The sequence below is a fragment of the Ursus maritimus genome, unplaced genomic scaffold, assembly GCF_017311325.1.
Source record: "Ursus maritimus isolate PB19 unplaced genomic scaffold, ASM1731132v1 scaffold_15, whole genome shotgun sequence".
NCBI classification, from domain to species: Eukaryota; Metazoa; Chordata; class Mammalia; order Carnivora; family Ursidae; genus Ursus; species Ursus maritimus.
In genome coordinates, this window is record NW_024423897.1 from 33636174 (window position 1) to 33651126 (window position 14953).

General features: G+C 44.0%; 1 protein-coding gene across 2 annotated transcripts in view; it reads right to left on the bottom strand.

Annotated features, from left to right (window-relative positions):
- Window positions 1-2512: 2512 nt before the first annotated feature.
- Window positions 2513-14953, bottom strand: part of OSMR (oncostatin M receptor) — a 48837-nt gene continuing 36396 nt past the window's right edge. Inside the window, exons 11-18 of one of the 2 annotated variants that reach the window (XM_040630492.1) lie at window positions 14822-14953; window positions 11851-12027; window positions 10693-10797; window positions 9151-9324; window positions 8193-8360; window positions 5594-5675; window positions 5042-5114; window positions 2513-4716 (exon numbers count right to left, since the gene is read on the bottom strand). The exon at window positions 14822-14953 is cut by the window's right edge and continues 97 nt beyond it. In XM_040630492.1, the coding sequence (XP_040486426.1) occupies window positions 4162-4716; window positions 5042-5114; window positions 5594-5675; window positions 8193-8360; window positions 9151-9324; window positions 10693-10797; window positions 11851-12027; window positions 14822-14953 (1466 nt within the window). In that variant the 3' untranslated portion in view covers window positions 2513-4161. Of the gene's footprint in view, window positions 4717-5041; window positions 5115-5593; window positions 5676-8192; window positions 8361-9150; window positions 9325-10692; window positions 10798-11850; window positions 12031-14821 lie in introns of both variants that reach the window. The other variant, XM_040630491.1, reaches the window with a different exon arrangement.

Consider the following 14953-nt stretch of genomic DNA (forward strand, 5'->3'; position numbering starts at 1 on the left):
CTTGTGTTCTCTTTGAAATTTTAAAACAATCAGTGTTGATTTGAATTACATACTACAGAGGCTGATAAATGTGACTCCCGGTAAAAATGATTTTTAAGTACCACAGGTAAGAGTCTAGTTCAATAGTACATTAGTGGCTATTCCAGATGTTTTAAAGTATCCGTACTTAAACATTCTTCGTAATCTAATCAAACAAATAGCTTTACAGGTTTTATTTTTAACTTCAAATCATTATAAAGTGTTTGAAAAAATGAGTCTATCTTTAGACAGAATAGTTCTGAATTTTTTGAGGAGATAATATACAACATAACTGATGATGGTATGATGATGACATTTCTGTGGAAGGTACCTGATTTCTCACGCAGAAGCTGTCCTATCAGATAGGCTATCAGTACAGCCACCTAGTGGCAAAAGAAAATACCACAATGGAAATTACCAAGGCTGGAGAACAAAATTCGGTGTCAAAGACAGGTCAAAGCTAGATTATAGTTGACTAAACGTGGTAAAATGTATGTCTCACTTTCAGAAATAGATTTGTTTGGATAGATAGGTCTTTAGGCACATTCCTGTATATCGTTTTCCCATTGCCTTCTGTATATGTGTGTTGTTCAACAGAAACATAGTTGGCCCCAAAATAAACTAAAAGCACACTTAATACATCAGACAGCTGGTCTTTGAAAAATGTGGACCTACATTTCAGCAAGTTTGTTTAATTTGAAAAAAACCCCGATTCTTTGGTATATAAAAGTTCTCAAAAGTAAAGTACTGTCTTAGTCCATTCAGGCTACTATAAGAAAACGCCACAGACTGGGTAGCTTACAAACAACAGAAATCTCTCTCTACAGTTCTGGAAGCTGGAAGTCTGAGGCCAGAGCGCTAGCACAGTTGAGTGAGGGCCCTCTTCTAGGTCCCAGAGTCGTCTTGTGTCCTCACATGACAGAAGGAATAAGGAGCCTTGCAGGGTCTCCTAAGACCATTAATCCCAAGTACATGAGAGCTCCAGCCTCGTGACCTAATCACCTCGCAAAGGCCCCATCTCTTAATAGCATCATCCTTGGGGGTTAGGATCTCAACATATAAATTTTGAGGGGGACAATCATCGAGACCGTAGCAACTACTTTTGTGTTGATTTCAACAAAAAGCAAAATATACTAAAACTTTGTCTCTTTAATGCTTATCAGAGGATTAAGTCAACTGCATTTGTTCAGTACTATAAATTGAATATATTTAGTTATTGTGTTGTAAATCGTTTAACCGCTAATTCTGAAGGCTTTTTCTCTTCTGTTTATCTTTTCAAGGGTTTCTAAAGTTCTACTTAATGCAAAATGTTTAATATGTTTTATAGATTCTTTGAGATGAAAGCCAGTTTTCTTTCCACGGAGCTCTTAGAAGAAATTCTAGATGTTGCCTATTTCATCTTGATTTTCTCAATAAATAAACATTCTAGTGGAGAATCAGTTTCGCTAGAATCAGCATTGAGTCAGGTAGGTGCTAGAATGGGAGCAAGGTCCTTTGGCAAGTGCATGGTTCTGCTGCGTGGCTAGGTCCCTGCTCCGAGCCTGAGTGATCATGGACCCCTGCACGCAGCCAAGGACCACTCTCCAGGGTGATGTATTTGTAAGTCATTAATGCCACTCCTGCATACCATCAAAATACCCTGATATTTTTAAAGAACTATTAATTTGGCTTTGGGTACTTTTTTTTTTTTTTTTAAAGTAGGCTTCATGCCCAGCGTGAAGCCCCGTGCGGGGCATGAACTCATGACCCTGAGATGGAGACCTGACCTGAAATCAAGGGTTGGACACTTAAGCACCCCTAGGTAAAATTCTTTTTAAAGGTATATTATGGTTATATTAGGAAAAGTAGAGCTTAGAGAAACACAAATATTTGCAGGTGAATCATATGATTTGCTTCCAAATATCAGGAGAGTGGAAAAGGGTATGGATGGGCTGAAACAGCTATGGGTTAGTAGCCATTGAAGCTGATGATACACATAAGGGTTTGTTAAACTATTATACTTTTGTGTCTTTTGAAATTTTCCAGGAGTATTTTTTTAATTCTAATAATTCTGACATGAATACAAATTTCAGCTTCTGAAGAACACTTCTTAAAGCAATGCTGTTAAGATGGCATATAGTATTGACAATTAAGGTTTTAAATATGAATGAATTTGATGTGATGGCCATGGGAGAGGGATGTTTATAGCCAAAACTGTAGTCATAGTGATAGTGTAAGCATAAAGTTACATAGCCCAGCATTTCCTATTGGTATGTTGCTATATTTCAGAAAGCCATCAGTTGCCTTAGGACAGCGATTCTCAAAGTTGAGTGTGCCTCCAAACGCCTGGGAGGGAGCTGATGAATATATAGACTTCAGGCTTCATGTCATGGAGATTCTGATGAGGAGGTGTGGAGCGGTACCCAGAAATTTACATTTTCAGTAAGCTCACAAGGTGATTTATTGGTTATACTTAGTTAGATTCTCATTTCACTGAGGTAGATAAAACACAAAATGCAGTGGAGAAATACTTTAATTAAGGCTTTGTGCAACAAAAATGACTTCAAAGTTTCATGGGTTATTTTTAAAAGAAAATCTATGAAAGATACTATTTACAAATCAGTCTTCACTGCCATTGACATTTCTTTTATAATTGTACCATGAGAAAGCAACAAAGAGGCTAAATGATGACAATACTGGCCCCCAAAGTCTTCTCCAAACTATCAGACTAATTGAGATACTCATTTGTACTACGTTAGGAGTACATAACCAGTTTTTCCAGCAAAAGGTTTCGTTCTATATAAGGAGAAAGTTGAAAAGCCTGAACAGAAGCCCTGGTTTGTGTTGGTATATTTAGGCCAGTTGGCAGCCACCTCACTTGGAGATGTGGATCTTTTGCTCTCACTCTTGGTTGTGTGTGTTGATGACACGGTGCAGGGCATTTGGTACCAGAGGCCTAGATGGTGTCATTTCCAGCACAGCAAACAAGGAACTCCCAATTATGCTTGCTTAGAAATGTGATAAACATAAAGCGTTGATGGTAGAAGGAAGAGAAAGAACGGGCATGTACTGAGCACCTGTTATGCATCAGGTGCATTTGTATATATTGAGTCAAGGACACAAAGCTGCTGCCGAGAGAATACGGAATTTCCCACTCTATGTAGCTTTTACAATTGTGTCTAAACCATGTCCAACAATGACGTTTCCTTTTATTCATTGTTAGCATAACAGGAATATAAATGAGACAGTGAGGGTGTTTTCTTGACCCAGACAATTGCAAAGACCAAAGGGTACTAAATGAAAACAGGTCATTTATATATAGTAGTTCTTGAAAAAAAGAGGAACCATAAAATGTGAATGGAATTAATAACATTTTCTTTTTTTCTATTCTGAGGTAGTTGTCAAAAAATTATGGTCAAAGACTGATGTCTACCAAGTAGGAGTGCTGTTGTCTTGACACTGAGTCAAGAGTCCCTTGCCAATCCCCCCTTTAACTGTAGTGCGTCAAGCGGAAAGGCAGTTGTGGGGGTCCGATTGATCATTCACGTCTTACCTTATCAGGTAAGGTCTGTGTGCCCAGAAGAGTTCGTTTTACTGCATCAATGAACTACAAATTCTCACTTCAAGGCAAGTCTAAAATCTGTTTTACTCTCAAACATCTGTGACTTTTTCATTAAACACACCCAGAATAAATTAACATTGATAATTTATGGTCTAGTAACGAATCTTCTGTGGCCTTTACTGAGACCTTAAGTCTAGTTCCTTTACCCTTAAGATACTGGACATAGGGGTAAAACTTAAAGGAAACTTTTCCTTGCTAAAAACTGAACTTCTAGGGCCATAGCCACCCTGTCCAGTACTGAGTGGGCAGGGTCTATCCCCATGTCAGGTGCCAGGTCTACGTTCTAAAGGTAAGCCTGGAACACAGCGGCAAGGTAAGCCTATTCCCACGATCCCACCATTTCTACGGCAAGCCTGCTCCAAGGAGGGATTTTAAGTTCCATAGCTTCTGACCTTTGAAACCAAGCCAGACTGTAGTGGTCTCACGTGCCAACGGTGACCGCTCACTGGAATTACGCGCCGAGGCCTTGGGGGATGCAATGGGGCCGGCGATGCTCCTTTTTTGCGTCTATGTAGCATAAAGGCATGAAATGGATATACTGATTAGTGGTAGTGTTCACCTTCCTCTAAAAGGGTAATGGAAGAGAGGCTGCTACTCCCACTCGAGGGAGGAGAGGCAAGACCCAAGGGTATGGCCATTTGCATTTTGTACTCTGAACAGAGTGCTGGCTCTGGTGGATTTGTGGGGAGACTGGACTTGTCTCCAGACGTGGGTGAAGCCAACTGGGACACATAATTTAAACTAGTTTCTCCAGCTGGAATTTCTCCCAGGGAGTTCATGTAGTTTTTTTCCAATGACTTTGGTAAATTTTCAGGTGATGTAAACAGTCCCAGCTGACTTGGTGGGGCTTTAGGGGGTACTGGGACATGGCCACAAGAAGCAGAGTCAGAAGCTGCCTGATTATAGGTAAAGTTCTCAAAACAGATGCAGGGTCCGGGGCCGGAGTAGCTCGTCTCTGTTGGAAGGAGGTAAAGGTAGGTGGGCTTGGTAGACTCGGTTTCTGTGAGTGACCTCCTAGTGCCTTCCTGCTTGTTTAGAACTTCAATAGAGTCTGGAACACAGTCTTTGATATTCATTATTGTTAGGCGAGGATTCTCCTGGAACAAACAAAACACATGCGAATATGGTGTGTGTGTGTGTGTCAGAGTATACAAAGTACGTGAAATGCGCTCAAGGCTTCAGGTTTTTGTGTGCGTTTCATCCATGTCATAAGTTAACTGGAGGTGGTGCTGCACACCAAAGGACTTCCCCTGGTGGAAGAAATCTCAAAGCTCCATGCACCCATTTCGTGGCTATGGGAGCCAAGGTGGCTGTTGCTTTGTTGTATCTTCCTGAAGAAGTCTAGAAAAGTATGATTACAGCCCCAACCCCGGATTAGTCTTTAACAGACATATGGCACACATACGATTCCCCAGCATGTACCTTGGATTTTATTAATGACAGAACACTGCTCTTGTAAGGGTCTGGAATATCAGGATAACACTTCTCCTTCATCCTAGAAAAGAGTGAAAATTGGACTGAATTTTGCGATATAGTGACTAGTTACGAGGACTCTGGAGTCCGATTCCCAGGTTCTAAACCTTGCTCTATCACGTACTAACTGTGTGACCTTGGGCAGGCTATCCTTACAGCTACTCATTGATTCAGTGGAGACAATTACGGTGCTCACGGTGGTGGCGTGAGGATTGAATGAGCTGTATGTAAAGCACTTAGAATGCTGCCAAGCACACAGTAGGTGAACTACCAGTATTAGCTGTGGTTATTGAACAGGTTTTTCAACAATGACTGCTGTTTTCCTTTATATTGGCCTGGAAAGCAAAACTGTTTAAAAATTTTCATATTTTCATCTAAGTCCCTGTCCTTTGCCTTTTCAGCACCTTCTCTCATTATTCAATGTGATTGCTAGCTTCTTAAATTCCTTTCTAGATTTTTTTCCTCTGACTTCTTGGATTAAAGTCTTCCCCACACACTTACCACTGACTTTTCAGGTAGCATATGATCATGAGGAGCAAAATGCAGAAAACCATAGGGAGTATGATACGGATCAGTATAGGGGCTGGAGAAGAAAACAGAAAGTGCTGTTTTTAATGAGTACTTTTCCGTCCTCAAAGGAACAAAAGTAAGTTTAAGATTGAAATTAATTTTACACAGTTATTATTCTTCAAAAGTCTATTTATGCAAGATTCAATTTGAATTCTGGCTGATGGGGTGGGGGTTCTACTAACCAAGCAACACGGGGGACCATCTGCTGTCAACACCTTATGACTTGGATTTGTTTCCTTTTTAAGATTTTTAAATTTATTCACTTAAGAGCAAGCAAGAGCACGAGTGGGGGGGGGGAGAGGGAGAGGGAAAAGCAGACTCCCGCTGAGCAGGGAGCCCTATGTGGGGCTTGGTCCCAGGACCCTGGAATCATGGCCTGAGCCCAAGGCAGACACTTAACCAACTGAGCCACCCAGGTGCCCCTCGTTCTGACAAATTGGATCACTACTAATTCCTCACTCCCTCCTTGTATTAGAATTACACTCCCCACCTTTGCCAAAGCTTCATGGTGGGGGGGTGTACTTTATCCCTTGACTGGGGGCTCAGTCGCATGACTGCGTTTGGCCAACGGGCTGGTGGTAGCTGTAACCCTAGGAGCTGCTGTAAGCGCCCTTGCACAGGAGTGCGGCTTGATCCGGGGACGGGGATGTGGTGGGTAATGCTGGCATTTTGAAAGGGAGGGCAGGCCTGGTAGATGCCCAGCCCAGTGCTATGAGGTAGCCCAGGGCTCTGGAGGCAAGGACTCGCAGAAAGGGAACAGGGCGCCGAAGCAAACACCTCCACAACTGGCTCCAGGTAGCCCTGACGGCAGGGAGGGGCCCGCCGCTCTCCTCCTGCCCCCGCTGTGGGGTACTTCGCTCTCAGATCCGTACTCCGACTGCTATAATTGGTTTTAAGATTGGGTTAATTATGGACTTATAACCTACTTGAGAACATGCCTGGGGACCTAACCATGGTAGTTTCCAAGTTTAGGACTGGTTTTGCTAAACTTTTTACTGAAATGCCGTACTTGCGTTCAGAAAAGTGCTCATAAAGTAAGCTCGATGAATCTCACAAACCGAAAATAGCCATGTGACCAGCACACGGCTCAAGAAAAAGACCATGCTCAGCTCCCCAAAGAGCCCGCCTGGGGTCCCCATCCAATCATGATCCCCTCCCAAGGTAACCACTGTCTTGTCTGCTAACAACACAAATGGCATTTGCCTCCCTGTAACGGAACCTGCAGCAGGAGTCGGGTCTGGCTCCCGTCACGTAGCATGGCATCTGTGAGATTTGCCCACGTTATTGTGACTGTGGATGTCACTGTCATTGCTGTGATTATGCAACAATGTATTTTCCTCTTTAATAATAACCAATATAATCAATAGAGAGTCACGGCTAAATCTAAGGGAGGTTTAGCATGAATAAGGGAGAAAAGGAAAGCTAGAAAATACACTTGAGGTAAAGGTAATTATTTGTACTATATATGTGTGTGCGCACACACACACACACCTCTACCAACTAAATGAATACCAAAGCTGGAATAAAAATAGCCTGGAAATTAAAATGTAAAGTTTTAAAATTTACCCCAAAACAGCAAGAGTGCTCAAATAATGGAAATTGTGGACTGAAATCTTAATCTGACTTGGAGAGTTCTGTCCTTTGCCTTGGAAACCTGAGGAGTGAGCAGCACCGAGCAGCCCTACCCGCCGTGGCCATTCTGTCCCCGCAGCCCCGCCACCTGCAGAGGGACCCTGCCTAAGGCCCGAGCCCGCTGGTACCTGCAGGCGGGCTCTTCAGCCGGTCTGCCTCTCAGGGAGGAGTGTCCTCCACAATCCTCTGTGTGATCCCTGCTTCTCCCCTTCTTCCTCCATCGTTCTCCACTTCCCGCACCACCTGCCCGTTGGCTGGAGGTCTGCCTTTACCGCCAGCGGGCTCCCGCTCTTCTCCCTGCCCTCCTCTTTCTCCTTCCTCCAAGCCAAATGCATTTTGAAAAATGGATCTCTCTACCTCACTTGCCTCTCCCAGTCGGCAAACACCAGGCTGGTGAAGGAACCCTTCTTGCCCCTGCCCAATCCTCAGCCAACAACCCACCCCACCACTCTCAACTGCCCCCAGAAAGACAAAGTCAGGAAGCAGTTGGTTCACCACTGAGGGAAACCATCTAGAAGGCCGGCTGCAGAGAGCAGCTCTGCTGAGGGCAACAGCCGCCCTCCTCTAGACAGATGGTCTGGGGCTCTTCTGAAGTGGACCCGAAACCGTGCCTTCTGGGATTTTCAACCCGTTTTGGGACTGAGTTCCAGGGAGTGCCTCAGGGCCACCGAGACAGGCCAGAGGAAGGTTCCAGGTTGTAAGTCAGTCAGATTGGCCCCACTGTTTTCTGGTTAATGTAATGAGATTCTGTGTAACATTTTTTCTGAAACTGAATCTCATCTGAAGAGAAGAAAGGTTTAAAAACTCCTGATCTCGACAAAGCCCACAGCAGTATGTGTGTAATCTGTTCGTTTCCCAGCACCACCTAAGGGAGAAGTTTTGATTCAGGAAAACTCACAGTATTCATCCGGAGTTGTGACCTTCGTGAAAGCGCCATGGGGGCCCTCGCCAACACTGGTGTATGGGGTGACCAAAAACTCATAGAAGGATTCTGGCTGTAAGTTTTCCACGACAAATGTCTTTTGTTTCGGGTTGTCAATTTTGTATTTGCAACACACTGCATCATCTGTAATTAAAAATTATTTTCAGGAAAAATAATTATGAAGAGTGAGAGCGAGATCTTGTGACAGGGTTGGGCACTAATACTCTTATTGACTCAGCTCTGTCAACATCCTAAATCAATCAAAAATTGAATCATGATTCCATCACTCTGGGTCACTGGTAAAAATTTTTAGGAGATGGCAGGCAAAGCAGAGCAACCACGAAACAAGGGATGCTGGTGATCCAGAAAGAGCATGCGAATCTGGAAGACACAGTAAGAGCTTGAGAGAGACTTAAAAATACATTGTCATAACCTTTAACAAGGTCAAAGGAGAAAAAGAAAAAGGAGTTAGCAAGAAAGTTTCATAATTGTCAGGTTAAGGAGCTGACGGTACTCAAATGCTTCCAAAAATACCAGGCACTTTAAGTAAGTTCCAATACTGACCCCCACCATCTTGCCCACTAATTTGTTGAAGAGCAATTGGACCATAAAAGTATGCAAGAACAGGATTCAGCCTGGCCACGGTCACACATGACCACCTTTCTTTGTTTCTGTTGTTGTTGTTCTTTTTTATTCAAGATTTTAATTTACTTGACAGAGAGAGAGCACAAGCAGGGGAAGCAGCAAAGGGAGAGAGAGAAGCAGGCTCCCCGCTGAGCAGGGAGCCCAACTCGGGACTCAGTCCAGGGACCCCAGGACCACGACCTGAGCCGAAGGCAGCCGCTTAACAACAGAGCCACCCAGATGCCATGGGCACCTTTCTAATGGTTTTGCATAGTGAGGTCTTGAAAGAGTAAACAAACAAAAATGTCACCTGAAAGAACTGCCTTTTCCCATCCTGAGTGGCACTGCCCCACCTTGGATTTCAGGTAGACGTGGTACCCTTGTATAAAACTGGGCTGGGATTCAGTGGAATAATCCTTCCAGCTCAGAGTGAAGGAGTGGGAGGTCAGGTTACTCATGACTACTTGCGGGTTGTCTGAAGGAGCTAGGAAAGGAAGTTGGGGTAAGAAGAGTCATCACCTGGAAATAATCTCCGAGCACTCATGTAAACTAAAAGCAGAGCCACAGCCAAGTCTGGAGCCTGTAGGCACTTATGCCAAGTTCAGGGGTTTTCCCTTTTTCTCTGGGGCTTTCATGCCTTGACACGGTTTTGTGAGGGCTGGGAAGGAGTCGAGCCATCTTCCTGTCCAAGCCTGGCCTTTCACAGGTGAAGGAAGGGACAGCCAAGGACATTCAACCTCTTGCACAAGGTCACACAGTGGAAAAGAGAAGAAACGGTTTCTTAGACGTCATTCTGCTCTTGAATTCTAAATAGTGTTTGACAGAAGACCCTGCCAGAGAACAGACTGAAGGGGGTATTTGAGGAACTCTAGTTCCCAGGTGGTGACAATGCCAAGCCATCCAAGTGTCACTGGAATACTCCGAGAGTGTTTATTCTGAAGGCTTCCTGAGCCTGTTTCCCACACACGTGTGTACGCCCAGTGTGCACACGGACATGCACACCAGCAACACACCCATGTGTCTCAGATGGCGCCCACAATGGTGCTGTGGGAGACGTGACCTGATCAGTGTAAGGCAGGGGAGGTCCCCAGTGCCCAGATTTCAGTCGGATCAAATGGCCTTCCGTTGCTGGTGGAATCACAGTAAAATTTCTGGGGGGTGATTTCAAAATAGGTGTCAAAATTCTTAAAAAATTGTAAAAGAAATGAGTAAAATCAAGCCTTTTGGCTCAAGTATTCTATCTCTAAGACTTCATTTAAAAACCATTATTGTGGATATGGATGAAAATTTCACTAAAATGATGGTGACTCAAAGGGCATAAGAGATTGGGCTAAGGATACCAGGGACTGAGCACTGCAGGTGGAAAGACACCTGAAGATGAATTTTGTAGTTTATAGTTGAAAACACTGTCATCATCCTGAATGCCCGCCAACAGGTGATTTGACACATGCAAACAATTACACACTTTGCAATGAGGCAGTTAAGTAATACTTAGTGACATGACTCAAAAACCGCATAGAGTAGGATCCCATTTTTATTTAAAAATGTGTATCTGTACAGAGAAAGGAATACCTGGATATACATCAAATACTAACTCTGCATATTTGCCTCTGGTGGTAAAATTAGCAATGAGTTTGTTTTCTTCTTTTGCATAACATTTTATAAATTGTCTCTACTGAAAATGGTTTATAGTTTATGATTAAAAATATTTTTTAAGAAAGACCTAATTACCAGAATAAATGGGACACTGAAAATTAGGAAAGGTACTGAAATATTCCTAAGCCCATGGCTAGGATCTCTGCATCGTTCTGAACAAGTCTGCCCACGGACACATTACGTGCTGTAAACTTACCCAGTTCCTGGGAGTATCCTGTTTTTTTCTCTAGTAAATAAGGAACGCTTTCTGTAGAAATTCCATAAATTCTGAAGTTGTATCGGACCCCTGGTCTGAAAGCACCTAGGGAAGAAAGGTCAATAGATTTTCAGTAACACAGAGTGACATTCTCTTTATTTCTGAAAAGGAACAGAATAAGAAATGAATTGGTGTCTCCTAAATGATTTCCTCCTTAGGATTTCTGCACTTCATCTCCACCACCTTTCTTGCTTCCGTTGGACTTGGAGTCCTCCACTGTCTCCAGCGAAGGCTGCAGTGACTGTCCTCTACCCCATCCTCTCCGACAAGAGCTCTCCAACGCCCTCTAGTCAATGTGCATGAAACCAGGTGAGGAATTCAACCAGACACAGAACCATTTTAAAGTCTTTTGTGACTCCAAGTCCCTCCAGCAACTTGTCTTCCCTCACCCCCACGAAAGCTGAGCATCTGGAAGGCTTTGCTGGCACTTCTTTGCTTTCCCCTCACACCTGCACCTCTGCAATCCACCTTCAGCACCCGCCACACCACCACACTGCTCAAGTCGAGGGCAGCCTCGCTTCCTCATCCCCACCGGCAAGTGAATGCCCTCCCTAGCTCTGAACGCTGACAAGTTCCACATCTTTATCTTAAGGCCAGCAGATGGCGTTGCTGACCCCTCCACTCAAGCCATGAACCTAGGCCTCTTTGCTAAACTAGCAATCTTGAAATTACAACTCCAATGTGGCAGGTAAGAGGTCAAATTCTGTATTTTCCACTGAAAGTGAAGGAGTTGACGATTGACTACCACAACTCTATGTCCTAAATGTCTCCCAAATCCCTACATTTCTTTGCTTTTGTAAGTGAGGTTATAATGCCCCTTTGCCATCTATTTGAGACCACTGATTTCGAGGTACAAATTCATAAAAACCATGAAAACCTATCCCAGCCTGAGGTCCAGATAATCTCTGTAAAAGTAGATTGAAGGCCTAATCTTAGGCCACATCACTATCACATCTGAACTCCTAGCACCCATGCTGGATTTGTCATTTCAAAATTACTAGTTTAGCACAAACTCGCTGTGAGATGGTCCAGAGGTCCTAGTTGAACTTGCTGCGAGGTGGAGGGAAGAAGATGGTAATATGCAGGGTTCATTCTTACCTGAACTAACAACTGTGCTTGTGGTATTGGGACCTAGGTTTTTCCACTGGAGATCACAGAGCGGGTCCCGGGGATGGTCACACCAATCCACGACGTAGCCTGTGACGTTTCTGGGTTGGGGTTTCCAAGACAGAGAGAATCCGTCCTCTGTGCCTTTAACTCTTTCTTCTTCAACTTCTGCTGTACATTACAAATAGAGCCATGCTTCAGATATAATGAATTGTACATTTTTAAAAAAGTGTTTAAAGAAGAAAATCAACTTGAACATCACTGTCTCTGACAATTAAGAGCCCTATCACTTCAGTGGCTACAGAAGCTTGTGGGCGGGGTAATGTTTCCATGGGTGTTTTCCTGCCTCACTTCCCAGCAAATATTCACTTCTGCCCTTTGGATGCCTCTTGTCCTAATCTTCTGAGACCCAACCAGACTTCAGTCCCGAAAACAAGGGTCAGCAAACTACTGCCAGCAGGACAAACCCAGCCTCCAAAGCTTGCTTTATGACCCTTGAGCTAAGAAGGGGTTAAGATTTTTAAAGAGTTGCAAAAAAAAAAAAAAAAAAACCCAAAAAACAAAGAATATAGGATATAGAACAGAGGCCGTATGATCTGTGGAGCCTAAAATATTTACTATCAACTATCATTCCCTTTACCCAACAAGGAGCTGACCCCATGTCTGGTACTTGATACTTTCAAAAAAAAATCTCTGTTGAGCAAATAAGTAATGCTGGCTGCTCCTGAACGAACTACTACTTCTTTGATGTTGGGGGTAGAAATTGAGTGAGACTGACAAAAGAAAAAAGTCCAGCTATGGACTAATTTGGATTATGGAGGGACGTGCACAGTCCTCATGACCCAGCTGCCACCTCAACATATTTTATATGTCAGCGTCGCTTTCAGCCGGAAGCAAGTGATATGATTCCAACGGACTCCCAATTCTACTGATTTCAAGCAGAGTCACCCTATACCTCGGGAGGTGAGAATTTCTCCTATTTCCCGAGGCTGCCTTCATAGCTTGCCACTGTTCACAGTGGCAGTGGTCCCAGCTGGTTGCTCGAGTGAGAGCAGAACCAGACCGAGGAGTGGGCCTGCAGGCAGCTGCTCAGAAAAGCAATCAACGACGAGCACATACTGCACGGTACAGACTTAACTGAACATTTACTCATTATTCATCTGCAATTTGAATTTAACTGGGCCTCCTGCACTTCCTCTGGCACTCCTAATTACAGCTGGACACTGGTGTGAAAGCACAGTGCTCTTAATTTTTCTAGTTATTATTCAGCTGGGGATACCTGAAGAAACATGTAGCTCTAGGTATAAGACAAAGGGTTCCCTGTGAAGGCCTTTGCATATACCACCTACATGGCTTCCTTCTCTTCTTCCATTAGAGAAGTAAATCTCTTTCACATCGGAGCTGACATTTTTCACTTTATTTATTCACACTGGCTAAAATTTCATCCCACACTCAGAATCATAACTCTTATCAAGCTGCTTTTCGAAAATTGCAAATATGTTTTGAGAAGTAGAGATAGAGGAGGGAAGGAGAAAGGAAATCTTTTTCTTCAGTCATTCACACTCTAGCATGAATTGGTTTAACCTTAACAGTCAGCCTCATAGGGCATCAGTGACTTTATCCACTGTGGTGATCTAAGAATGTGGGCCACTTAAGGAAGGCTGGACAGAGCCTCACAAGGGAAGGTATGGGGGTCTGAGGGCAGGGTGTGGGGAAGGAAGGTAGGGTAGATAGAGAAGACCCCCAACAGCCAAGTGCTCAGCAGTGTTGTTTGGACTGGGCCTCATGCAAGGCAGTCTTTCTTTTATCTATCAGCTCCCCTAGCGTGAATGAAATGCCCACTTTTCCTCATCTTGTCCTAATGAAGACACAACTTTTCACTTTTTCTTTTCTTCTTCTTAACTCATTTTTAAATTTAAATTCAACTAATTAACATATAGTATATTATTAGTTCACTTTCTTTTCTAATGCAGTTTTTGAAGAGCAAAGGTCATGTGAGGTAACTCCTTAGTTTTCCTTCGGTGCCACAATCCGGATTTCTTTTTCTTATTTGACACACTGGATAGTTCTAAAAATAAATAAAACACCGCCGCCCTCCAATGTCGCCTACGTAACCCAAATATAAGCCTAACTTGGAAGCAAGTATAACCCAGCCTGCTCAGCCCCTCCAGGAGGGTCTGGAAGGGGTTGCAGCAGGAAGTAAAGCTCAGCATTACCACAAGCACAGGAAAGACCGCGGATGTCGATGACATTCTGTCCGCGCATGCGCGGTCGCACAGAGCGCCTCTGTGCGTGCGTGCGCGGGGGAGCGGGGGTGTGCATGGGGGGTTGTGGGGGGTTGTTTCCGGGGGCGGGGGAGGTGTGGATAGTGTGTCCAGCCTCTTCTCTCAGCTGTCTCAAGCAGGTGGTTCTCGTGGCTACTGGTTGTACTTGTAAGGTCATTTCCCCCTCATCTGGTGTCTCACAGGCTACGGGACTAGGCAGTTACCATCTTTCATTCTGCAGCTTCTGCAAAGCCTTCTGGAAAGATGATGCCAGTCAGTTCTTTCGTCACCTCTGGCAATGCTCATGGGCTCTTTCCGGGTGACAAAGACTGACAAAATATTTTACAATAAATGCAGCCCATATTTCATAAGCTACAAAGCACGTTTAGAGCGACTCCAACTCTCAGTGGAGACTGCTTATTGGTGTTGCATTTACTTGGGTAAACGTGAGAAAATTCTCTGAATTTGTTGAAGGATTTCAGGGCAGCGTTGCCCTGGGCTTTGGCTGAACATTCATTCACCCCACACTGAGGAGGGATGTCCCAGGATACCTGCAGCCGGCTTAGACCGAAAGAAAAGGACAGTGTGTGGCAGCTAGACATTTTGTCTCCCCGGGTTATTGCCTTTCCAATTTGTCCATCCCTACTTAGTAACATCACCGATGCTTTCCCAGAGAATCAAAACAAAACAAAACTCACTGTTTCCAGGATCTCCAGAGACTATGATGACTGAAGCAGGGGACGTGCCCACACTGTTATTAGCTGTGACGTGGATTTGGTACAAACACTGATCAAGGATTACTTCTGTGCCATTGGCTGGAGCAGGAATGG